Source organism: Phacochoerus africanus, chromosome 2 (genome assembly GCF_016906955.1).
Source record: "Phacochoerus africanus isolate WHEZ1 chromosome 2, ROS_Pafr_v1, whole genome shotgun sequence".
NCBI classification, from domain to species: domain Eukaryota; kingdom Metazoa; phylum Chordata; class Mammalia; order Artiodactyla; family Suidae; genus Phacochoerus; species Phacochoerus africanus.
The window spans coordinates 258,527,616-258,554,073 of record NC_062545.1 but is presented as its reverse complement, the minus strand read 5'-3'; the positions used below and the strand labels follow the sequence as shown (position 1 = coordinate 258,554,073).

The following is a 26,458-nucleotide window of genomic DNA, read 5'->3' as shown; positions in this document are numbered from 1 at the left end:
AGAGACAAAAAATAAAATAAAATAAAATGAGCATCTTTTACTAGGAACTACTCAGCTCCCGTTTTCTCATGTCTTTTTGGAAATGGCTTTTAGAAACTTCTGGGGCAGAAGGCAAAGCATCAGAACACCTGGTTCCTGGCAAGCTCAGCTCCACTCACTTGGTTAACACGACCCATCTTTCCGGACATGGTCTAGAAGCGACTCTGACCCCTAATGATTTAAGTACCCATCCTCTCTTCCCGCAGCACCTTGGACTTCTCAGTAATAGCACTTATCCAGCTAGATACTTATTTATCAGCAGGAGATTCCACTAGGGCAGAACCACACCTATCTTGTTAAATGCTCATTGTCGTACCCCCAGCACCTGGTATTGTGCCTGTACATGGGAGACACACACACACACACACACACACAAACACACACACACATGAACAGTCACTCCCCCAACATCTTTTCCTCAAGTTCTACGATCTCTGGATTGATAGCTGCCAGTAAAGCCGCCTGACTTGACTTATTCTCAGGGCAGCCATTAAGCTTGAAGAATCGCCTGAGAAATAAAGAAGAGCAACAAGTAAAGTGCGATGGTGTGTTCAAAAGGACCAGGATAGCAACGTGACCATCCCCTGTCACATTATCGTTTCCACAGCACAAGTGCGCAATTTCAGGGCCCACAGCTATCTCTTCCCAACTCCTCGCTTTCTTCTTGGAAGATCAAAACCACAACTGATAAATAATACAACTGATCACACCGAGAAGAATATACCCAGATCACCGACAGCCCTGTGGTTGCTCTTACCCTTGACGTGCAATTAAATAAAGACAAATCACTTCTATTTCGTAAGGTGCAGCAGCCACAGTGTTCTAGGTACAGGTGGTCTCTCCATAGACTGCATAGTTTTGCTCTAATTTTTAGCCACATAAGCCATTTAAGTGATGTGACGACTGACCTAACAATATGATGCTTGGGGAAGATTGAGCAAGCATGACATTATCATCAATGTGAGTCAATACGGCAACTTCTGGATTTTACTCTGGACCATGGCTCCAATACCAATCACCTAACCCAAGGCAAATCACAGATGCATCTAAAATTAGAACACAGAGTTCCCGTTGTGGCTCAAGACATAGTCTACATGAGGATGCGGGTTCAATCCCTGGCCTGGCTCAGTGTGTTAAGGACCCAGCATTACAGCGAGCTGCGGTGTAGGTCGTGGATGTGGCTCAGATCCTGAGTTGCTGTGGCTGTGGCATAGGCCTCCCCCAATTTGACTCCTAGCCTGGGAATGTCATATGCTGCAGGTGCAGCCCCAAAACCAATAAATAAATAAATAAATTAAATAAAGTATAACTATATAGTCATTACAGGAGCTGTAGTTCTCTCTGGATGACCTTGAACAAGTCTAGCGGCTTCCACAAATTTGGGTCTCTTGTGGGGTTCAAAAGAGATGGCTCTCAAAGGGTCAAGTGACAGGGTTCAAATATGGGGAAAGTAATGCTGGAACGTTTGACACTATTTGTCAGGCTGTCGAAAGTAGAATTAAATTCAAATTGATTTTTGGAAAGAGGATGCCGCGTTTGGGGCCTGAAGGAAAATAAAACAGCAGACTTGCAGACTGCCCTTGGTGGGGCTCTTTCGTCAGGCTGCTGCTGGGACCCAAGGGGCAAGAGTGGGATGTTTTTCAGCTTGTCACAGAGTATAATTGTTCCATCGTTGCTACTCCATGCATGCCGTACTCAAATAGATAAAGAGGCTGGTAAATACTTTGAAGGCAGGGACTGTCTCGTATTTCCCTGAATGCCCCCCGTGTCATGTCGAGATGCATCTGCACCTTTTCAATATTAAATACACCCACCCACCCTGTCCATTTGTGCTTTAGCCCTAGTCACAAGCCTGGAAACAGGATTTCAATGTCTGAGCAGGAAAAGACCTCAGCATTCTTCTACCCCAACTCTCCCATTTTACAGATGAAGAATGAGAAGTCAGAGAAGTGACGGACTCCACGCTGGCTGCCAAGCATCTAGTCACTTCTTTCCCCAAGCTCTGCCAAGCCACATGCAAACTGCTGTTTCTACCATGAAACCTCCTGGGGAAAAGCTCTCCCTCATGTCTGTCTTCCACTCTCAGTAAGATTCTGAGATATTCTAGGCTCTGGTGGAGTGACAGTCACCATTGCCCTTAGTGGCCATAAAATAGCTCGGTAGTCAGAAGCCAAACTCAAGGCTAAGAGCTGTGGCTGGCTGAGCTCGAAAAAGGCTTGGACCACAAATATCAGAAGCTGGAATCGGAGACATTGAACCCCTCACCCTCCACCCTTGATCATGAGACCAACAAAACAACCTAGAACCTGAAAGAAAGAGAAGCAGAGAGGCCAGAAGAAAGAAACTGCCCCAGAAAAAATGGGACACGGGAATCTGTGCAGGGTCTGCAAACACACCCATGAGCAACACGCACTGCTGTCCACACAGGGGTTTTGTGTTTCCAGAAAGTGAGAGTGGAGGTGTGGGGGCTCTCTCCCAGGAGATGGAAAATCTGCCAGCTGTGAGGGTGAGTGTAAAGGTGCAAGCTGATCTGAAATCAATTCAGGGAAGTGTGTTTCATGGCAACAAAGTGTACTGGTGTTTGGCCATGTAGCCCTCGCTCACACGCACAGCGTTGTTAGGTTAGGAACGTGGAAGGGCGTCTGCCTGGGCGCTGAGGCTGTCATCAGAGGTCAGTGTCACCAGTGGACAGAGAAAGGAGAATGAGAGCGCTGACCAAGCTAAAGCCAGAGTGGAAAATCCCTTCTGCCTCTTGCTGAGGCCCTCGGAAAGGGCGCCAAGCATTCCCATCCGTCTGTCCAGGGAACTGGGGTGGAAACATACATCGAGGAACAGCTCAGATCCCAACAGGTTGGGGGCCTCCCTAGTGTGTCAGAGAGCAAAGGCTCCAATCTCACCTCTGTACTCTGCTATGGACGTGCTGTGGCTAGAGTTCCCCGTTTGGGTGGAAGACAAACCCATCCTACACCGCCCCTTGGGGGCACTGGCTCAGCTTCCAGCTTACTTCCTAGGATGTGTGCACGTAAACTACTCAGTGGGATCCTGGGATTCCCAATATGACTTTGGTTTTTGGTGAAAAGGCATAAACTTTGTGTGGCTTGCTGCTTCCCTCTTGGGCGAAATGAATACCTTCGCATTTAGTACATGCAGGGCCTCTGGAGTGAAGAAAATCTTTTTTAAAGGGAACCTACAGAAGCCAAACTGGAAAGGGCCCTCTGTGGTACAGAATGATGCGGGCATACCCAGACCCAGAGTTCTCGTGAGGGGATCTGAGAGAGGCTGGGAATTAGAGGATGTGTGTGTAAGAGGCCAGAAGGTTTCCCAGAGGCGGAACACTCCCAAACCACCACCACTGTCATTTTGAGTGTTCACTCTGAGCCCGGTGATGGTCCAAAGCATTGACCGGGTTTAACTGCACTGTATCCTCTAAACCACTCAATGTTACTTTCATTCCCAACTTTGCAGAGGAGGCAACTGAGTCTCAGATAAAGGAAGAGAGGCTCACTCAAGGTCACGGAAAGGTTAGGTGGCTTGATTCACATCTGCTCTTTCTCTGAAACTTGCATTCTTCTTTATGTGCTGGACTGCTTAATCCTCCACTCTTCTGCAGGGATCACTACCTTGAGATCCTTATTAACTGCATCTTTAGGGGCCACGAACAGTTCTCTTGCTTCCCAGCTTCCCTGTCACCTGCTCTCCAACACCTGAGTCATATGTGCACATGGATCACAGATGGTGCCTGGGTAAAGGAGGACTTTGCTGAGAAGAAAAGCATGAGGGAAACCCAGACTGAATCGGAGAAAACGGGACTGTGTAGACAAGGGGGCTTAGATGCAGGGTCTGTGTATTTGCACTCAAGAGCGCATGGGGGCTGGACATGGTCGAAAAGTCTAGGAACTCCAACCAAATCCACATACCACCCATTAGGACCAATCCCAATGCTGCCTTGGATTGTTTCATGCTGCTAAAATGTGTTCTCAAACACAGTTAGACATTTGGGGTGTTTTCAAAGTAAGCCAGTGTGCAAGCTCAATGAGTTTGATAGAAGTTATGTGGTCTTCATTTTAAAAGACTAATTCTGTGGCCAGTTCTTAAAAAAAAAAAAAAAAAAGTATTTTAAGAATGAAAGTAATCTGGGTAAATGCCCTCAATGAGTGTATTGCAGTTTCAGCCAGACCTTTTTTTTATGAGCCTGCAGTCTCTGTCAAACAAGGCTGGCAGAAGGGAGTCCACGTGAGCACTGGAGCGGGGAGAGAAACTTCCCCGGCACCTACTGTGTGCCAGGCACTGGCCCAGGTATTTCATACCCATGGCTCCATGTAAATTCCATGCCATGCCGCAGGATAGCTGTTCTCATTCAAGCTTTAGAGATAGGAACCCAGCAACTATTACTGAAAGATGTGCCAAGGTCAGATAAGGAACCAAGACCCAAACCCTGGTCAGTCTCCAACACCCATCATTTCTCCACTACGCCAGGCCTGACTGCTGTTACTGCTTTAATGAATGTTAGTCACGTTAAATCAACTCTGATATTCTGATTATAATATCTGAGCAATTTCTCTTACATGATTACTGGAAAAGAATGAAAAAAATTACTGAAAAAATAATAATGCCTTCTTTCATCTGCACGCTGGTTAACTCTTCCAAGAAGTCTTTCTGGGATATTATTTTATGTGACCCTCAAGGCAACTGTGTGATCCTGGCGGTCAGATATTATTATTATTCCCTTTCGACAGACATGGACGTGGAGGCTCAAAGCAATTAAGAGACTTGCCTGAGACTGCATACCTAAGGAGCTGCCAAGTTGAGGCTCAAATCTACTTCCCCTGAATTCTTCCTTCATTCCATCAGTCTGATTGTTGGAGCTCTACGAGCCGATGACCAAGCAAGTGGTGGCCTCTACCTGCATGAAGTCCCAAGCAGACCCACCCCTCTTTTATATCCTCCTAACACCTTCCCACCTCAATCCCTTTGTTTGCACCGCACTTTTTTTCTATCACCCCGAAGCCTATGAATGCTAGAAGCCTGTTTGTATGCCTTCTCTTGCCATCTCTGGAATGACTGTAACAAAATGTCATTAAACCACAGCCTACAAGTACTTCCAGGATACAGATTATATCTTGGGTCTGTAGGGCACTCATCACAGTACCTTGGATACTGAAGTGCCTTAAAGGAATATGGATGATGAGTAAGAACACCACCGTGCTAAATAGAATGTTTCCAAGTTTCAAGTCACCAGCTGTTAAGACATCAAGGCAGTGGAGGGGGCTGGAATGCCCTGGAGGTAAGAGATGAGAGCCCGGGGGCGTGCACTCAGCTCCGCCCTATCTCACTGTGAGGTCTGGGTCAGTGCTGCCCCTTTCAGGAGCTCATTATCTTCATCTATAGCAAGAGGGCACTGGACCACTTCCCTGCTCCTTTCAGCTCAGAGTTTCTGACTCTATGCAACTCTGCCAGATTTGGAGGGCACTGGGGAAAAGGAAGTGTGTGTTCTCTCAGATCATTCCAGGAAAGAAGTGAGAGACCCCCAACAAAGGGTCTCAGTAGAAGGCAAACCAGCTACTGGTCTCTAATAAGGGGCAGGGGAAAAGACTAGATTACAGGTGTAAAGGATGTAAAGGAGGTGTACAGGTTTAAAGGAGGTGTCAAGGATGCTGCCTCAAGGCTTATTCCAGTCCTTTTCAAAGATTTCCAGCAATGAAACTTGGGTAAGAACAAAAAAATTAAAACAACAACAACATGGCCCCAGCAGAATGCCCTTTTAAAATAATAATAAAGAGAATACAAAACAATTGTTTTCCTGTGAGCCATTATTGTCTAAGGGAAATCTCTTTTTCCCTTTCAATCCTACTTCACATGAATAGATATTAAAGGACAAAGGTAAAAACACAGACCAAACACTCTCTGACATAAACGACAGCAACATCTTCTCAGATCTACTGACAATAAAAACAAAAATAAACAAATGGGACTTAAAAATTAAAAGTCTCTGCACAGCAAAGGAAACCCTAAACAAAACGAAAAGAACCCACAGAATGAGAGAAAATCTTTGAAAATGAATCAACTGACAAGGGATTAATCTCCAAAATTTATAAACACCTCCTGCAGCTCAATACCAAAAAATAAACAACCCCATCCAAAAATGGGCAGAAGATCTAAACTGACAATTCTCCAAAGAAGACATACATATGGCCAAAAAACACATGAAAAGATGTTCAACATCACTCATTATTAGAGAAATGCAAATCAAAACCACTATGAGGTACCATCTTACACTGGCCAGAATGGCCATCATCAAAAAGTCTATAAACAATAAGTACTGGAGAGGATATGGAGAAAAAACTATACTATTACACTGTTGGTGGGAATGTAGATTGGTGCAACCACTGTGGAAAACAGTATGGAGATGCCTCAGAAAACTAAAAATAGAACTACCATTTGATCCATCAATCCCACTCCTGGACATCTATCCAGAGAAAACCATGACTCGAAAATATACATGTACTCCTATGTTCATTGCAGTACTATATACAATAGCCAAGACATGGAAACAACCTAAATGTCCATCGACAGAGGAGTGGATAAAGAAGATGTGGTACATATACACAATGGAGTATTACTCAGCCATTAAAAGGAAAGAAATAATGGCATATTTGGCAACACGGATGGACCTTGAAATTATGCTAAATGAAGTCAGCCATACAATGAGACACCCACATAAAATGCTATCACTTAGGTGTGGAATCTAAAAAAAGCATACAATGAAATTTTGCAGAACAGATACTTGAATATCTATGTCTAGTCACTTATGATGGAGCATGATAATGTGCGAAGAAAGAATGTATACATGTATGTGTAATTGGGTCACCTTGCTGTAGAGCAGAAAATTGACACAATGCTGTAAATCATCTATAATGGAAAAAATAAAAATCATTATAAATGAAAAAAAATAAAGGACAAAGGAAGTTCACCTAATGGTGCCAGAGTTTGCAGTGTGGAGGGGTTCAAGCGGGAACTCTGTGGGCATGTTGCAATATCCTCTTGCAGTGGGGTGCATGTGGCCCAAAGTGTAAACTGTCCCTGGGTTTCCTGATATTGGGGATTTTTATTAACATGCGGATTCTCCACTTCATTTATAAAAAATATGGGAAGTACATTCTCATTTGTTTGCAGACATGTCTACTGGCTGCAGACAAAGTTCTGCCTGCCTGGCTCATCTTCGCTACTGCAGTGAATGGCAGAGATTCACTGGGATGTCTTTCTCTAACTGGCCAGTCTGAAAAAAGATGCGTACTCCTCCCACAGACTACTCCTCTGGACTGAGACTGGGAGTTCTTTCGCACCAGTGACCTCAGTGGTGTGTATACTCACCTGTCTTGTCCTCTAGATAGTGAGCGCCTAAAGGGCACGGTCTGGGTGGGCACCGAGGGAACATTCAACCAATATTTATAGGGAAGAAAGAAAGGAAGAAAGGAAGGGAAGGAGGGGAAACGAGGAAATGAAGGAAGGGAGAAAGGCTGGTGAAAGGATTCAGCCTCATAGGAGAGTTTTCCAGGAGATAAATGAAACACTTCCCTGCCTACTGTCTTGGATGTAGGACCTTTGATTCTCCGAACTCTTCTCCATCCCATTGTCTGCCTTGCCCTCGCTCAGGTTGCACTGTGCAGGGGCTAGCTCTCTCCTTGTTCTGTTCACTCATCCACATTCACCCACAGCCCCCTCCACCCTGCTCTGTGTGCCTGGAAGGCCTCTGTGCCTTCCATCAGCATGTTGCTCTGCCTCCCGAATTCCAGTTCGGCTCCCCAGTGGGAAGCACTAGCAGAAGACTGGAAGGCAGAAGAGAATGAACATGTCAGATTCACTCTCCAGGATCCCTCCTGGCCAGGGGGCTGTAGCTTGACTCCTCTTCTCTGCTGAAGGTCCCAGCAGCCGCCAGGACACCCTCTCCATTCAGCCATTCTCTTTGGGTCCCACAGTTCCTCCCTCCTCTTGCCCCTCCAGGCCAAGGATGGGAATGGGTCCCCACTGTTCCTGAATCTGGCCTGGTAGGTTGTCCTGAATCCTGCCTACACTCTTGGTCAATGGTCTCTCCTTCCAAAAAGCCCCTCCTTCAACTCTCCTGAATTATTCCCCTTGAATGTGCCATCTGTTTCCTTCCAGGGCCCTGATGATGCAGGCTGCATCTCTGCCTCTCCAGGTGCTGCCTGTTCCTGGATGCCTGCTCTACTCAAATCAGGCCTCCTTCCGCTGACTTGCCTTGCTTTCCCTGAGCAGAACACACCCTGACTTTCCAGTCTCCCGACTCGCCATGTGCCTCTAAAACCACAGATCAGAGTTTCTTATTTTGAAGGAGTCCCCCATGAAGGGGCAAGCCACCTTCCCAATGTCCAGTAGACAGGCCCGCAGGGACAGATTTGCCCAATAGAGGTATGTTTAAAGAGGATAGGAACAGTCACCCATCCGTTCCCTAAAATGACTTGGAATAAGACAGCAGCAAAAAGCTGGGTTGTGCAGAGCTCAACCTTAGGACCATCAAGGCCACCTTCTCCACCTTGCTGCAATCCTGGCTACAACCCTGCTGTGCATACCTTAGGTGATGGGGAGCTCACTCACCTACAGAGAAGCACTCCCCTGGAAGGACCATCATGATCTGGGATGACACCGTCTCCTATTCAGCTGCCTCCTGTAACTGTATCACTCTGGTCCCAGGCATGACTTAGAAACCACACAGAATAAGTCTGGAACTTGGAGTGCATGTGTCATGGCCCTACAGTCATGGCCTTGTGAGAATTTTCTCATCCAGGCCAAACATCTCCAAGTGGTGATGTGGTATAGCTCCTGAGCCCCTCATGGTCCCAGTCCCCTTCTTTGTGCACATCCTCACTTAACCGTCCTTATCCTGGCCTCTTAATAAAGAAAACTGACCGCCAGTATAGCTGTTAAGCATTCTGCAGGGGGTCATGGAAGCCCAAGGTCCTTACCCAATTCTCTTTCAAACTCACTCCCTCAGAACAGCATAAAGCCAAGCTCTCAGGAATCTTAGGGAAGAAGAGACCAAGAACAGAATGTGAGAGGGCAGGTATCTGAGAACAGGAAGGAGGTCAGGGCAGTTCTGCCAAGCTGCGCCAGAGTGAATGAGCAGGACCTAGACATCTTAAGCATCCTTACCCCGAGTCTGGCCACTAATGGACTGCCTAAGCTTTTGGCCTCAGTGTTCCTTTATGGAGCAAGGGGGTTTGGGGCCAATGACCTCTGAAGATGATTTCCAGGTCTGACATTTGACACCATCTTGATGTCTTCTGCAGCCTTCCACTACAACCAGGTGCTTTCCTGACACAGGAACTCCTGAGAACATGGACTGAGGGACCCAAGACTATTCAATTAAGCATGAGTTCAGAAGTGTTAAAAGACAAAGTAATTCTATGATAGAGTCCCCAGAGTCCCGGGAATCTGCCCAGCTGCATTACTGGTGGGATTTTAATTTACTCAAGGAAATGGCTACATAAATGGTCAGAATGATGAATTTTAAACTGTGCTACTCAGAGTGAGCAGCGCACAAACCTTTTCTCACTAGTCTATGGCACAACACGTGCAGAAGTGGAGAGTAAGCATGCAGAGAACTCTGCTACTACTTCATGGTTCTTGTGGTATTTCACTTTAGAGCAATTCATTTTTGCTGTATAGTATAAAAATGTCAACCTGCAACATATAGGAAATGAAACAAAGCAAAACTGGTTTTTCACCATAGATAGGAAAGCAGTCTTCTAAATATTGTCTTTATTGTCTTTACCCATTAAGGAAAAGAGACAGAGAGACAGAGACAACACAAGAGTACGCGCTGGATGAGAATTCAGCTTGGCTCTTCATTAAAAAATCACCTAGACAAGGAGTTCCCGTCGTGGCGCAGTGGTTAACGAATCCGACTAGGAACCATGAGGTTGCGGGTTCGGTCCCTGTCCTTGCTCAGTGGGTTAACGATCCGGCGTTGCCGTGAGCTGTGGTGTAGGTTGCAGACGCGGCTCGGATCCTGCGTTGCTGTGGCTCTGGCGTAGGCCGGTGGCTACAGCTCCGATTCAACCCCTAGCCTGGGAACCTCCATAAGCCACGGGAGTGGCCCAAGAAATAGCAACAACAACAACAACAACAACAACAACAACAACAACAAAAGACAAAAAAAAAAATCACCTAGACAATATCAGTCTAATATTCACCCCTCCTATTACAGGAAGGTGCCCGTCTTCCTTCCTTCTTTCTTTCCTTCATTTCTTCCTTTCTCCTTCCCTTGCTCTTTTTTTTAAAAAAGTCACAAAGCAGACATTTTGCTGCCAATTTCCACAGGTTTCTCTCTGCATATGAGGTAGCTGATCTGGCCAGAATGCTGTCACCCCCAGTTTCATCAAGAGATGACACGTTCTCAGTGGGGTTCACCCAGGGCACGAGACTTTCCTGCCAGCAAACAAACAGGCCCTGGCGTGAGTGGTCACAGTGTTGGCACATGGCTGCTCATGGACATTCTGGACAGGCAGTCCCGTGACTTAGAAAAGAGGAGGCCACTGGAGCCTGCCAGCTCTGTCTGCTGATTGTGAGGTATCTGGAACCTGGGGCCCCATGGCCCCTCCACTCTAGCATGGTGAACCCTCAGCAAAGGTCAGCTGCCCTCGGTCCCAGCCCAGTCACACTCAGCAGTTTTCTCCCAAGCCTTTAGGAGAGTCACCCTGCCTGTCACCGTGGTCCTTTGACTCTGCCTCCTATTGTTCTTTGGACTTCAGTGGGAGCTTTTGAGTCCACAGACCTAGATTCAAATTCAAGATCTCCATTTATTAGCTGAAGGGCCTGGGGTAAATCCCTTCCTTGTTCTGAATTCTGGATTTCCTTCAGCAAAGCAGGGATAAGGGCACCCACCTTCCTGGCACTTGGTAAGTGCTGAATAAACACTATTTCCATGAATGAATGAATGAACGAATGAACAAACAGGCAAATGGCTTCCAAGTATTCACAACCCTTCGCCTTCCCCCATGCCCACTCGACCTGGGCACACCGGTAACTCCTGAGAGTCTAGCTCAATAGAGCTCATTAATCTCGAAAGACTTGCATCTGTGATTTAGCCAAGTGACTTTCCTGACCCGTGACCCTGGTCAAGTCATTTCACTCTCTAAGGCCCTTGATTTCCACATCAGTCAAATGTGAATGCTTACCCTGTCTTCTCTTCCTGGCCAAGTCCTGTCAAAGCCTAAATGAGAGCAGATGAAAGTGCATCGTGTCCTGGAAGGACCTGGCTACACACCAAGCTTCTTCCCACATGGGCTGCTCCTACCTCTGGGCCAAGGTGAGAGTCCAGGGGCCCCCTGGTGCCAGGAGGCTGAGCTGACGTGCTCTCTGGCTTGGCGCCAGGCACGACATTCTCCTGCCAGCCTCATCATTCCTTTGCACATAGGTATTTTTGTCTGTGTATGGGAGGCCCTTGCTCTTTTGAGAGAGACATAAAGAGAAGAGTCAGCAGAAAACCTGCAGAGGTCGGCAAATGTGCCCGAGCCATCAGCAAGGCCAGGGTCCTGTGAAGTGGGCAGAATGGAGAAGTTCAGCATGAGTCTGGGAAATCAGGAAAGCAGATGTGGACTGTCTCTCTGGATTTAGAATTAGTTCCCCTGGGTCCCACATCACATACAAATCACCCATGGGTTCACCTTTGCACTTTTCTGTGGGGTTGCTGATCAGAGCTGTAGCACAAGGCAGAGCCTAAGTCAGGCGTGAGATGAAGAACCCCCATTCTGCCCTCTTAGCAGAATAAGAAGTTCTTCTACTTTGCATGTCCTCTTCTGACCAATCTCTGATGTTCACATCGTACCTAAGCCTTCCCCAAGATATTCAAGCTGCACCCCTGCTGTCTCTTTGACCTCCCACGGGACTCCCTACACACGACCCACACTACCTTTCATTGCACAAGAAAGGATGAATACACTTACTGAGAACTAATAACCAGCCCCTATGAGAGACATGTCCTTTACCTGCCTTCTCTCAATCTCCAAAGCAGCTTCACAAAATAGGTACCAGGCTTATTCCCATTTTGCTGATGAGGAAATACTTGTAAGAGGTCACGAAAGGAGGAAAGAGAATTGTTGAGATCTGGACCCCGTCTGTCTGACCCCAGCCAATCCCAGCTTGACCAGCACTGTCCAACAGAACCTTCTGCTGGGATGGACGTGTTTATATTGCTCTGCCCGGTAAGGTAACTGCTAGCCCCCCATAGGCAGCTACTGAATTCTTGATATGTGGCTAGTGTGACTCAGAAACCCGATTTTAAATTGTACTTCATCTTCACTAATTTAAACTTGAACAGTGAAACGCGGCTAGGGACTACTGTATTGGACAGCATGGCTCTAAATTTTTGACAATTATTTGTACTCGGCCCAGTTTAGACTCAGCTCTTTGAGAAGACAGGGGCCTGGGTTTTTGCTCTAAGCCCACGGAAGACACTTAGTAAATATTTCTGTAATGGACTACACTGGCACATTGTCCCGTGATGACTTGTCCAGCCGCTGGGTGAACTGGGAAACTCCCTTAACCCCATTGGGCATCAGGAGGTGCGCATGCCCAGATAAAAAGGGGAGGAGCTCAGCTCTCTTACCTGTATGGAGAGTCAGGATCGAAGCAGGTCTTGGTGACATCGGTGATCTCGGGGTCACAGCACTCCCCGCCGTCGAAGTTGAACCGCTCGTAGTTGCAGTCCATGTCGCACACCCCGTTCTGCTGCTTCTTCATGAAGGCGGGGTGGCGCAGGTGGCGGCAGTCCCCGCCATCGTGGCCGGTCAGGGTGTGGTTGCACTCAGGGTCACAGTTCTCGTCCCCGATCTTGCTGATGTCGCAGTTGGCCAGGATGAGGCGGTGGCGCAAGGACGAGTTGCTCACCTCCAGCACCTCCAGCTCCCAAGAGATGTTGTAATGCCTGAAGGCCTCAGCCAGCTGCCCGTGCTGGAAGTCGATCTGCTGGCGGCTCACCGTGGGGTTCTCGTGGTCGTCATCGTGGAGGTTGACCACGCGGTAGCGCACCACCTTGGGATGGCGGAAACGGGGAAGTTGGTTGTAACTGGCAATGACCTCCATGTTGTCACACAGTGTCTGCCCGCAGAGAGGAGGCTCCAGACTCGTGTCCAGCAGGAAGTCGTGGGCACGGCTGAACTCCACGCGGGGGCTGCTGCCATCCTTCATGGGGGACCAGGCCCGCTTCACATTGTCCCAGTTCTCCTGGAGGAGGAGCTGAGGTAGAGGAGTGTGGAGGCCGTGGGTCTCCATGTCCAGCAAGACCTCCTGTTGCGTCCTGGCCACCTTCCACAGGCTGAAGCGCTCCACGTAGCCCCGGTAATTGTGATTCAGGGCGCTGCCTCCCAGCATGAGGACCTTACACTTCTGGGTCAATGGGCTGAAAATGCCTCCCACCTGCTCTCCCGAGGTTGCCACCTGCGCACCATTCACATAGAGCTTCATCAGCCGCCCATCGTAGGTGGCTGCCAGGTATACCCACTGGCCTGGGAGGTAGCTGCGGTGGGCATTGATGGTGGTCACTTGTCGGGCCCGGTCTGTCTTCAAGGAGAAAAAGTAGCGTGGGTCTCTGTTGCCTTGGTCACTGACGGTGTGAATGCCCACGACCCATCCTCGGTCACGTGAGGCATAAGAACATTTGTCATACAGCCCTATGTGGCCCCAAAAGAGAAAGATGAATAAATAAAGGGTGGGAGAAGGAGGCAGGGTAAATTATTTCTCTCTGATATAATGTATATCAGGTTGTCCTAGACCAGGAGTTTTCAAACCGTGTTCTGTGGGTCTTGGCAGTTACTAATGGAGCCTCTGGGACCACTATCAGGGCAAGGCGAGGTCCAGAGGAAGTGAGAACACAGGTGGGTTGGTTTTGTTCTCTCCACAGCTTTAACCTATATGGCTTCACTGTCATTGGTTTTGAGGATGGAGCATACAAGACAGACACTGTTGGCAGGACGTGTACTTGAGATAAAGAAAACAGCAATAATAATAATTAAAATCTGAAAACCTTTGATGTTGCAAAACTGTTATATGTGGAGGAGGACTTTCGAATGAAGAGTGTATGTGAAGTTCAGGATGACTTAGGTGGTGAGAGGAAGAGGGGAGAAGAATCAAGAGGAGATGCTGATGAATAGGAAATGCTCATTTAAGAGGACAGCTCCAACGGCAGTCGCCATAACTCTGGGCATCCATCAGCCATCAGCACTCATCAATGATCAGTGGTGGTGAACTGTCAGGAAAGTCTCCTGGAAAAGGGAATGTCAAGGGCTACAGAGCTGGTGGCAAAGCTTCCATCTGTAACAGAAGATGCGTGTCTTGGCTAGCCCTGACCTTCACCCCAAGAGAAATGCAGGCGTGCTTACTATCTGAGCTGGAAAGCTTTTTAATGAACACCACCTCCAAATCTTTCACTTGAAAGGTGAGGAGGGTAGATCCAGAGAATGGAAGGCATCTTCAGGTGACACAGCCACTGACACCTTTCCTGAGACCCAATTCAGCTTGCTTTTCTCTAACACTAATGCTAATATTAAAAAACAAAAAACCAAAAACAAAAAACAAAAAGCGTCCTCTTAACATTAAAAAGATGCTGGGGACTCCTTTATCAAATAAAATCTTCCAAGCCTCTGTGGTAGGTCAGGCATTGTGCTAAGGTCTGTGCGTGCATTAATTCATTTAATCTATGTAGTACCCCCAAGGTGGTGATATTAAGTTAACAGCAGAGGGAACTGAAATTGAAGAAGGTAAAGGGATGGGTTTAAGGTCATCTGGTTGGTAAGTAGATCCTAGATCTATTAGATCCTGGAGTCACTGTCCTACGTACTAACTCCGGTACCTCCTTCTCCCTCATCAGTGCCCCCAGGTATCTATCTGGATCAAGCCATTTGCTTGGGAGTGTCCCAAGATTTAGCTCTTTTTTGGGGCAAGTTCCAACTCAGACGTCTCTAGACTTACTCTGGGAACCCCAAGACGTGGCTTAGAAGATTCTCTCTGGACCTAATTATCTTTATACTCACCAGCACCCATCCCAGTCTTTTGGAATATACCCAGTGTCCTTGGCACAGACAGGTTGTTGGATGGGAAAGAGGACTAATTAAGAGTGTATTTTAAGTGTCAGATGATGTATGAAGCCAGGTGGGAGGAGAAAGAGGGGGACATGAAAATGAATAAAAGATGCTCATTTAGAAGGACAGTCCCTACTTTCAGCTGGAGAATTGGTGCGGTCACCATAACTTTGAGTGTGCATCTGCCATTAGCACTCATCAAATGAGCATGGAGAACTCCCAACAAAATCAGTAAAGGAAGCACACACAGTCTGTACCCTTTTGTGGGCACCGAAGCCTTAGAATTTGTGTGCATCTCTCTTTGTTGCTGACATAGACGGCAGTTTGGGCCAGGTATCTCATTCCACCTACATCTCTCCCACCACTCCCTGGCCAATAATCCTTCAGGTAACAGCCAGAGCCTCCTACAAAGTCAACCTGCTCTCACACCTTGACCCAAGTACCTCCCCTGGGTCTTGGTTCCCTATCTGGCAAAGGAGGGGGCTGAATAAGGACCCCCTCACGTGCTCAATCCAAGTATGATTTTGTGTCCCCATTCTTCCCAATGGCTAAAACAGAAACCACCTCTCCCAAGAAGCTCTCCTGGATAGTCCTGTGAAGAATAATCATTCCCTCCTGTGAAGTCATTTCACTTTCAGGAGACTAGACACTTGCTTCCTGGTTTTGGACTGGGTGCTTCTTGAGAGTCATGATTCTGTCTGTGCATCTGTACCCTGTCCAGACTGCATGCACAATGCCTTGTACTCAGCAGGTACAGAGTAAATGTCTCATGAAGGAGCGATTCTAAATAGAGTGGGAGAAGAGGAAAGGACAGGCAGAATAAAAGGCAGTAATTTGTGTCTCCTTGGCTAACGGACGGACACAATCAGAAGATAGAGGATGTTCTTGGTCAGGTAGAAAGAGCAGGGTTTTTTGGACTCAGGGTAGTTCTGATGACAGCAATTACAATTGGCTGTACATCTGGAGTAAATCACTTCACCTCTGTGGATCTTAATTCCCTCATCTGTATCTCTCTCTAGGTATGCTGTCATACTTAAAAGGCTTAGGGGCTAAACCATCCCTGGCACACAGTGGCTGTCCGAATGGGAGCTCATTTTGAAGATGCTGGAGGGTCTGAGAGTGATATCAAGGATGAAAAGTAGAAAATGACTCAAAACAAAATACAGAAACACTAGAGAGAGGTACCCTAGAGGCATCTTGACTGATGCATCAAGAGCTGGTAGGACGAGGGCTTGAAAAAGCACAAGCCCTCCTCAAATCCACTGGCAAACCCTACTCAGAAATCATAAATCCCCTTTGGCTTTGCTACTGTTACGAGACTTGCATGTTAAAAGCTACTTCCCCACTGACCCGTCCAAGGCCAAAGCTCTGAGTCCAGATTTGGAATAGGTTCTCCCAGAATTGTTGCTGCTGCCTAGGGAAGCAGGGGAGCACAGGCTCCCGGGGGTCCCCACTCCTGTGCCCCTCATCCCACCTCTCAGCTCACCTTCTCTCCTGCCCCTGGCTAACTCCTCCCCCTTAAATAGAAAATTCTCCTAATGACAAAATTAACATCTGAAACAGGATCCCTTTTCCCTCTCTTTCTCTCTCTCTGCAGGTTTTTATTTTGCCAGGGGCTCTCAATCCTGGTTTTCCTGTTGCCTTTGGAAGGCGGCTGGCCGGGTTAGCAAGGTAAAATGTTGACACATCTGTAGGGTGCCCTCAGTTCAGAACCTTCCTGGGGCTTGGGACCAGGGCTCCAGTCACCTCTGCCACTGAGAGAGAAGAGGGAAGCAGTGAGAAAGGCCAGACTCTGCGACACGGAGCTGACGACTAAGAGGTGGCTCAGCCCCAGGAGGCAGAGAGGAAGGGCAAACAGAGGGTTTTCAGTGGAACCAAGAGGAAACACATTAAGGGAAATGAGAACCTTGAAGCAGTGGCTTTAGAAGTTCAGAGGGAAATATTTACCTGGAGTGTTAGTGGTGAAAGGAAATCACTGAACTTCAGTAGGGATGGGGGGTGGGGGTGGGTGGTGAATGGGATTTATTTCTGTATGAAAATAACATAATCAACAGAAGTCACATATCAGGGGGCTGGAAGAGAGGCACCGCTGTATCAGCACCCAGAACCAGGGATCTGGGACCAGAAGGCTGGGCTTAGCTTGTGGATGACCTTGCTGGGGACAAGTCACACCACCTCTTAAGCTGCCAGGTCTCATTTCCCTTCTCTGAAAAAGGAGGGGTTAGGATTAAATGATCCCCCACTACAATTTAAGAGCTCTTTTGTTCACTGTGAGAATGGTTCCTTGTAAGTAGGAGATGCTTCAAAAATACTACGGTTGATTTGAATTGGATGCCTCATGTTGTTCCCAATTCTTGCAGGCTTAGAGGATCTGTCCTTAAGAAACAGTGTTCTCTGGAGAACACGGGTGTACCCAGCCACTGCCACCTCATCCCTCCCCATGGCTATCCAGGAAGATAGTGACACAGGAATGAAACAGTCAGTCGGCACCATCTGCGTAGGACTAGAGGCTGATCCCAGGGGATACATCCCCTTGGGGCAAAATGAAAGGTCATGGGCAATGCTGTATACAATCTACATCTCATTAGCATAAAGCTGCCTCAAAGCTATAAGCAAAAGGAAGCAGACAGGGAAAGTGCCAGAGCCCATTCACAAGCCAGTAAGGTGTCTGGGGCACCTGTACAGACGCAGAAGTCCAGACCAGGAAAGGAGCCAGCCCTGGGTCTCATGACAATCACCTTGAACCCTGGTCAGTCAGCCTCTCTACAGTGTCCCAATTTTCCTGCAGCAGGTCTGCTGTGAAAAGGGCTTTATATCCCAGTAGAAGCTTGATGTTTATTTATTTTCATTGCCTCTTTTTTGTGTGTGTCTCATCTCACCCCAGAGATGAAGAGCACGTGCGAAGGAGGCAAGTCCAGAGGCAGAAGGTTTGTAGGGAGTTTTCCAAGACCTATGCCTGGGAGAATCCTCTGGGCTTTGGGGTCACCCTCTCAGTATCACCTGAAATGTCACTACGCCAGGGCAGTGTTGTGTGACCGACCACACATTCATCTTATTTCTCCCTGTCAGAAAACTCACCACTTCCATTATTACTTATTCAGTGTCTGCTTCCCAAGTATATGTCTGTCTGTTTTTTTTCTAAATGCCCTGCATGCAACACATCCCTCCCCATGGCTACCCTGCAGATGCTCCATAGAGTGTGTCATCGAAAGTGCAAAATAAAGGAAGGGAGGGAGGGACGCTGCCCTGTTGCTCTGTTCCTTATAAGAGCATTGCCCTTTGTTTAGAACGTGCTGAGGACCATGTGCACTATGTTAATTCTCTCACTTCATCTTCACAACCAAACTATCAATACAGCCCATTCTTCCGAGAAAACAGAGGCTCCACAAGGTAGCAGCTTGTCCAAAGCAACATAGCTTAGAATCCACGTCCAGAGGATTCCAAGGCTCAGGTTCTCAAGCACATCTCTGCACTAAGCACCAAGTATCATACACTTTATTGTGGGCTGCTTGAAGACACAGCCCCCCCAAAAAAAAAATTTCTCTATGTTCCAACACAAGCAAATTGAAAGGAACTGCAAGCCAAGAGGATGCTGTCTGTGTCATTCTTCTCCTGATCCTAAAAAATTGGACTAAGCATCAGGGGTTCTTTATTACCAGTGCTTAATCTGTTCGACTCTGCTTGGTCCACTTCACTGGGACCCATGATTTGCCTGTCTGGAGTTTGGAACATTCTGCTGGCCCTGTCCTTCAAGCATCTGAATCTCCATCACCAGCCTCCTTGCCTGCTGGTTTCTGACCCAGCTTTGTTCCGACGTCCAGGCTCTGTAACTGCAATGTTCTTTTTCTTCGACTTTTCTTCAAGGTGGCTGTCGCATTCTTGGCTGCCTCCCATCTTCCTTTCCATCTGCTATGGGTGGAATTGTGCCCCCTCCCCTATGTTCATATGTTGAAATTCTAGCCCCTAGAACCTCAGAATATGAACTTAATTAGAGATAGGGTCTTTAAAAGAGATAGTTCATTTGCAATGAGGTCATCAGTGTGGGCCTTACTCTGATACAAGTGTTGTCCTTATAAGAAGAGGAGATGTACATACAGAGGGAAGACCGTGTGAGGACACAGGGAGGAAAAGATGGGCATCTCCAAGCCAAGGACAGAGACCTCAGGAGAAGCCAACCCTGCAGACACTTTGATCTCAGGCTCCTGGTCTCTAGAATTATGAGAAAATAAAACTCTGTTGTTTAAACCACCCAGTCTTGTAGGGCTTTGTTATGGTAACATCAGCAAACTATAATGCCACCATTCAACAAGTCTTTTTTTTTTTTTTTTCCCCCCTGCAGTCACAGCATGTGGAAGTTCCTGGGCCAGGAACTGAACCCACACCACAGCAGCTACCCAAGCGGCTGCAGTGACAATGCTGGGTCCTTAACCCACTGTACCACAAGGGAACTCCTTCAAGAAATGTTGTAAGCTCTCCTTCTGAAATTTCTCTAAAGTCTTTCACTACCTCATACCCAGTTCAGCATCCTTCTCTGGTTAAAACACATTGTCTCACCTCAATTCCTATTGCAAGTTGGGCAAAGGGTATTAAGAGGACCCAAAATGGGTGGCACTGTCACCACACACACAACTTCCCTCACAGTGGAGACACTTCTGTGCTCCAGCTCAAATGTGCATTTCTGAAGCCCCTGCCGTGAGCTGAGCATGCAAGTAGTTGCTTCTGGGCCAAAACAACTCATGAAACCTTCAGAACAACCTTGTCTAATAGGTGCTATTTACAGATGAGAAAACTGAGACTCAGAGAGGTGAGGCCAGGTCCCAGAGCACTAACTGGTAGAAAAGACTGGAATCCACGACGTCGGGTTTCAAGTTCAGTTCCCCACAGATGAGCAGGATCTCAGCTATGTTTTCGTTTTGTTTTGTCTTCCTAGGGATACCTTCCTGAAATGGCTTAATCCAACACAAAATTAACTCTGATAACATCTGACTTCCTTTCATCACTATCTAGGTAGGGAGGCCAATTAGCAAAGCATGACAATTTATATCAAGTTGTATTATTATTTGTTTTCTCTCCTTGGGAGAGTGGACTTGGAAGGGGAGAGGAAAACTTCTTGGGTCACTTCTGCCCATGACAAAGCAGCATTTTCAAATAAATACAGTCAGCCCTCCATGTCTGCAGGTTCTATATCCCCAGATTCAACCAACTGCAGATTGAAAATATTTGAAAACTTTTTTTTTTTTCAGAAAGTTCCAAAAATCAAAACTTGCATTTGTTGTATACTGGCAATTATTTACATGGCCTGTACATTGTTTAAGGTATTATAAGTAATCTAGAAGTGAGTTAACATATATAGGAGGATGTCCATAGGTTATATGCAGACACTATGCCATTTTATATAAGGGTCTTGAGCATCCCTGGATTTTGGTACCTGTGAAGCGTCTTGGAACCAATCCCCTGTGTATACCAAAGGACAAAGGACGAGTGTACTGATAATAATAATGCACATTTGCTGAAAGCCTCTAGGTAGCAGGTTCTCTGCTAAGCACAGATACCCCATTCATTGCTCATCCTAACACAGTAAAGTGGGCTTTACTGATATGCCTTTGACAGAGGACGACCCCTAGAGCATGGCTGACCCATGATATGCCTTTGACAGAGGACGACCCCTAGGCAGGCTGACCCAAAAGTCAGAGCTCTCTTCTAGGATGCTTTCCTTCCCTGGGAATAATGCTTAGCCCCTGGTCAAGGTCCTTGGGCTCCAGCTTTCCCACTTCACTGCTGTAAGTCCACGGGCAAGCAGACCCCAGTCTTGGGGTCTCCTCAAACCTTCCCCTTATGAGATAGGAGGGCTGCATCAGATGGCCACAAAGAGCCCTCCCATCCCAGATGCTTTGCAACTCTGAGATCCGAGGTCCCTCAGACACCTCAGCCTCGGTTCCTCTGGTGGGAGATGTGAGGTCATGGGGGCGGGGGGAGGCAAAGGAAGGCCATTTCAGGCCCTCCAACTTAAGGATGTCCATGAGCTGTGAAACATCTGCCAGGGGAATACGAGCAGAGGTGAGAGGATGTGGGGATGAAAGGGGGAATTTAGGTCAACAATCTGGTTTCTTTCAGGAGGCTAAAAAATATTAAAAGCTCAAGGTTGGAGCTGGTCCTTTTTTGTTTTGTTTCATTTTGTTTTCCCTCCCATGATTTAATGGCTGGTATCAAAGCCACAGAGAAATGCTTGAGAGAGCAATCCTATGGAAAGCTTTTATCTGTCTTGAGGAGGGTGATTAAAACAGACAGATTTGGGTTAAGTAGACCCATGGTCCCTGCACTGGGTTCAGTTGTGGGGGAAAACCACCAAAGTGACCCTGGAGGACTCCTGAGTGCAACACCAGGCACTCAGAGGAGGGCTGGGACATCGTCACTGAGGCAGGTACCCGAGGGACTGTTCCTCGGCATCATCATCCTTCCAGGGATGCTCTTAGGGTCAGGGGAAGGAGGCGCTTCAAATAAGTCATACTCTACTGAGTTCTGGATGTCCCTGTCTCCTATTGTAAGAGAGGCTGGAGCATCAGGAGGGACCCTTTGGGGCAATCCACAAGGTCAAGATTAGCTTCTGTGTGTTGGCCAGGCAGGTGAACATATGGGGCCAGATTTCCCTTTGCAGGACTAGGGGGAACAGCATGGTGGCATCTGTGTCGGCTCTCTGCCTGTATTCTTTTTCCCTGTTGAGACACAAACCCTTTGACAACATGGGTCGGTTCACTTTTTTGCTACCTTTGGGACCTTAGAGGAGCTCATTCAACTCTCTGAGCCTGTTTTCCCAGGTGTATTCCAGGGATTAAAAAGTCTTCTCCTGTATAAGTCACAGATTTTTTTTTTTTTTTTAACAGCAAGGAGATAAATACATGCATACTTCCTTGTAAACTATTTAAGGCAGGGTTGACAAAAGTATGTCTAAGGGTTCCTAAAGTCCATTCACTGTATTAATACACAGACATACATAATGCATGTGGGATGCCTAAATGCTCTTAAGGGCTCAAGGTACACCTGGGTTTCCTTCTGGGTCGGGTGTCTCCAGCCTACCTCCTTTGCTCATGTTGAAGCAAGCTCTGTGGATAGGGAAGGGTCAAGGTTTTATAGACCAACAAATGTGAAATCAATGCTAGCTCTGTCATTCGCCAGCCATTTCACTTGGGAAGGTCAGGGGACCACTCCTAGGATTAGTCTTCTCATCTGTAAGATGGGGATGACACCATCCACCTCTGCCCGTTGCAGGGGGAACTAATGAGATAATGAACCTACCCAGACTTGGCACGGGACCTTGGCAATAGAACAAGCACTCAGCACTTGTACTGTGGAGTCTTATCTGCTGGAATCCCAGTTCTGCTGCTTGCTAGGGATGTAGCCTTGGGCAATATCCCATCACCTCCCTGATAGTTTGCTCAGCCATAAACTGATAATAACAGTACTTAAGACATAATGCCATTTTGAGGATTTAGTAAGAGAATGCAAATACTCATTTGCATAGCACATGATAAATGTTAGCTACACTTTAAAAAAAATTTTTTTTTATAGCTGCACCCACAGCACATGGAAGTTTCCAGGCTAGGGACTGAATCCGAGCCATAGCTGTGACCTCCACCTCAGCTGTGACAACCCCAGATCTTTTAACCCACTGTGCTGGGCCAGGGATGGAACTCCCACCTCCACAGTGACCCGCACTGCTGCATTCAGATTCTTACCCCACTGTGCTCTTGTGGAAACTCCTACACTTTTTAATTGGCATTAATAATAAATGTCTGCTCCTTTTCCTCGGAACTGGGACCTTCCCCACTCCGCTTTCACACTTTAATCTTTCTGATAACAATTCTCTGAAATGAGAAGATCTGTTCATTGTTCTCTTTTTCACACACTGTCATTGAAATTGGTGCATACAAACTTTAAAAAAAGGACTTGGGAGGAGGAGAAAAAGACAAAGAAGAAAGAGGAGGAGGAAGAGGTGGAGGATTTAGAGGAAGAGTTGAGCATTTCCATGTGCTCACCCTTACAAGTTGCCACAGCAGGAACAGCACCCAGGTGAAGGAGTGGTGCTGATGTTGGAGCTGCCCTGGAGAAGAGAGCCTACCTTTTGCTCTTTTTGATGATGTGAGGACCTACAAACTCTCCAGCTCACTCACCAAACCTCAGAGACAATGGCACTACTGCCCAGAAAACTGTTAAGGACTGGGGCCTCCCGCTGTTCACATATTTCACAGCAGCCCCAAGCCCTTACCCTTCATGGAATCAGGGACAGACAGGACAGGAGGTTCCCTCCAAAGTCATTAAACCACCTCTGATACCCAGTCTCCTGCTTGAATCACCTGTACAACATCTCTACAAGTGACTGTGCCTATTGCTAGAATCCAAGAACTTCTGATCATCCAAAGAAGGCCTTTGCACCATTGGACATTTCTCAGTGCTCATCTAGAGTGAGCCAAAATCACCTACCCTCCTTTTCCTTTCTGCCCAGTGGCGCCAGATCTGGCCTAGAGGAACCCACAGAGTTATTCAGTACCCTTTATCCCAAGAAAGTCCTAGAAATGTCTTTTCATTGTGTTATACTTGGCTCTTCTTTTCCCTGACTTAATGTCCCCAAGTCCCGTTTGGCTTATTAATCTATTCATTCACTGAGTCATTCAACACATATTCACTGGGTATCTACTCTATTAGGCCCTGGCTGGACATTCTGGGTATGGAGCTATAACCTCTGGTGAGAGACCTTATATTCCCCAATGCTAGTGGCAGTTCTTCTGCTGAAGCAACACAGATACAATAAGAGTTGAGACTATGCAATTAGGAAGACCTATTATTACCACACCTGTCTCCTTACATTATCCCTAGGATCACCACTCTGATTTGCTCTAATGCTATTCCAAACCACATGAACCTACCAAGAAATAGAAAGAGCCACTGTTTATGATGTGCTATGTACAAGGCCAAGAACTTTATGTGCATCAGCTCATTGAATTAGTGTAACTACAAGTTCCCTTGGTTCCATTTTATGGGTGAGGAAACTCAAAGATGCTTTGACCGGGTGAAGCCATTTGACTTGTAATAACACAAACAGGATTAGAACCCAGCTCTCTGACTCCAAAGCCAGGTGCTTAACCAAAGCCTTCTGTTTTCTATGGATAAACATAAGGAGAAATTATTTTTTAATTGGCTAAATATTTATTTCTTCACAGGGTCAATGTTTCAATCTTCTCCATTTTAATTATACATTCTGTTGTTTTTAACAGTAGAGCAAGTGTTCTTAAGTCTCCTTGAAGTTTTAAAATGCACAGAGAATCTTAATTATTTCATTTGCTTCTCCCAAAACTCTCTAAGAAATACTGATTCTGTTTGTTTGTTTGTTTTTGCTTTTTTAGGGCTGCACCTGTGGCATATGGAAGTTCCCAGGCCAGCAGTTGAATTAGAGCTGCAGCTGCCTGCCTACACCACAGCCACAGCAATGCCAGATCCAAGCCATGTCTGCAACCTACACTGCAGCTCTCAGCTTATGGCAACACCGGATGCTTAACCCACTGAGCGAGGCCAGGGAGCAAACCTGCATCTTCATAGAAACTGATTGGTTTCTTAATCCAGTGACTCACAACAGGAACTCCAAGAAATAGTGATTCTGTTCACACAAATGGGGAAAGTGAGTCTCCAAGAGGGTAAAAAGTACACAAGTGCTTATCACCTCGCACTTACAGGCTTCCACAAGGTACCCAGAACGAATAACATTTGTTGAGTAGATGAATGAATGTGTGAGTGAATGAATGAATGAATGAACAAATGAAATATATACCCAAGGCTTGTGAAGAAACGTGATCAGAGATGTTGAGGTTTGGACCCATCTCTATAGTGCTGGAACAAGAGTCCTGACTTGGAGGCAGGACTAGGCATCCTTGTGACACAGGGTAAGACCCTTCTACTTCCTGGCCCTCAAATTTTCCATCTATCCAGTGGGAGGCGGGCATCTATGGTCATTAGGTTTGGGTGTATAAAATACTAAAAAGAGGAGTTCCTGTTGTGGCGCAGTGGTTAACGAATCCGACTAGGAACCATGAGGTTGCGGGTTCGGTCCCTGCCCTTGCTCAGTGGGTTAACAATCCGGCATTGCCACGGGCTGTGGTGTAGGTTGCAGACGCGGCTCGGATCCCGCGTTGCTGTGGCTCTGGCGTAGGCCGGTGGCTACAGCTCCGATTCAACCCCTAGCCTGGGAACCTCCATATGCCGAGGGAGCGGCCCAAGAAATAGCAACAACAACAACAACAACAACAACAAAAAAGACAAAAAAAAAAAAAACTAAAAAGAGAAGTCAGGAAAGCTGTCTGCTGTATGACCAAGCTGTGTGACCTGAGGCAAGCTGTGCCTTCTCTGGCCTCCTTTGCTCATCTGTGAAAGCAGCAGCCGATGGTGAAATCATTCTAGGGCCTTCATTGAAAATGTAGGAAATGATTTATAAATTGGGAGTGATAACACAGCAAACTGTTGCCCAGATTTGCCACTAAGGTACTCTGATGTGGAGCAGCTTCTGTTCATCCAGGGTGGCATCATAACCTTCATGGGCCCAGGGGACTTTTCCCTTCCTCCATAAATACATATAATTATATTTTATGATTGCACTGGTATAAAGATGTATATAATCAAGAGGGTGGATTCATTATTACCTATGTATTATTATTTTCACTTTCTTTTTTAAATAAAATCTTGCATTATTTTAAAAATATTTTTTAAATTTTATGGCCGCACTCAAGACATATGGAAGTTCTGAGCTGCAGCTGCAGCAACACTGGATCCTTTAACCCACTGCACTGGGTCAGGGATTGAACCTCCACCTCCACAGTGACCTGAGCTGCTGCAGTCGGATTCTTAACCCACTGCACCACAGCGGGAACTCCTATATTAACTTTTTCCTTCTTCTTCTTCTTTTTTTTTTTTTTTCTTTTTAGGACCTCACCCGTGACATATGGAGATTCCCAGGCTAGGGGTCTAATCAGAGCTACAGCTGCCGGCCTACACCACAGCCACAGCAACGCCAGATCCAAGCCATGTGTGCAACCTACACCGCAGCTCATGGCAATGCCGGATCCTTAACCCACTGAACGAAGCCAAGGATCGAAACCGCAACCTCCTGGTTCCTAGTTAGATTCATTTCTGCTGTGCCACGATGGGAACTCCTAACTTTTATCTTCTGATTAAAAAAAAAAAAATTAGCCATTTTTACAGACGACTTAAAAGTACTATAGGCCTCAGGTACGGTGGTGCCAACTGCAGCTAACGGATGAGTCAGCTTGGGGTCTCTCTCT

The 26,458-nt window shown here is 46.8% G+C and overlaps 1 protein-coding gene across 1 annotated transcript in view; it reads right to left on the bottom strand.

Annotated features, from left to right (window-relative positions):
- The window catches only part of PAPPA (pappalysin 1), a 238,624-nt gene that overhangs the window by 191,530 nt on the left and 20,636 nt on the right, over positions 1 to 26,458 (bottom strand). Inside the window, exon 2 of the mRNA XM_047768261.1 lies at positions 12,665 to 13,727. Within this exon, the coding sequence (XP_047624217.1) occupies positions 12,665 to 13,727 (1,063 nt within the window). The remainder of the gene's footprint in view (positions 1 to 12,664; positions 13,728 to 26,458) is intronic.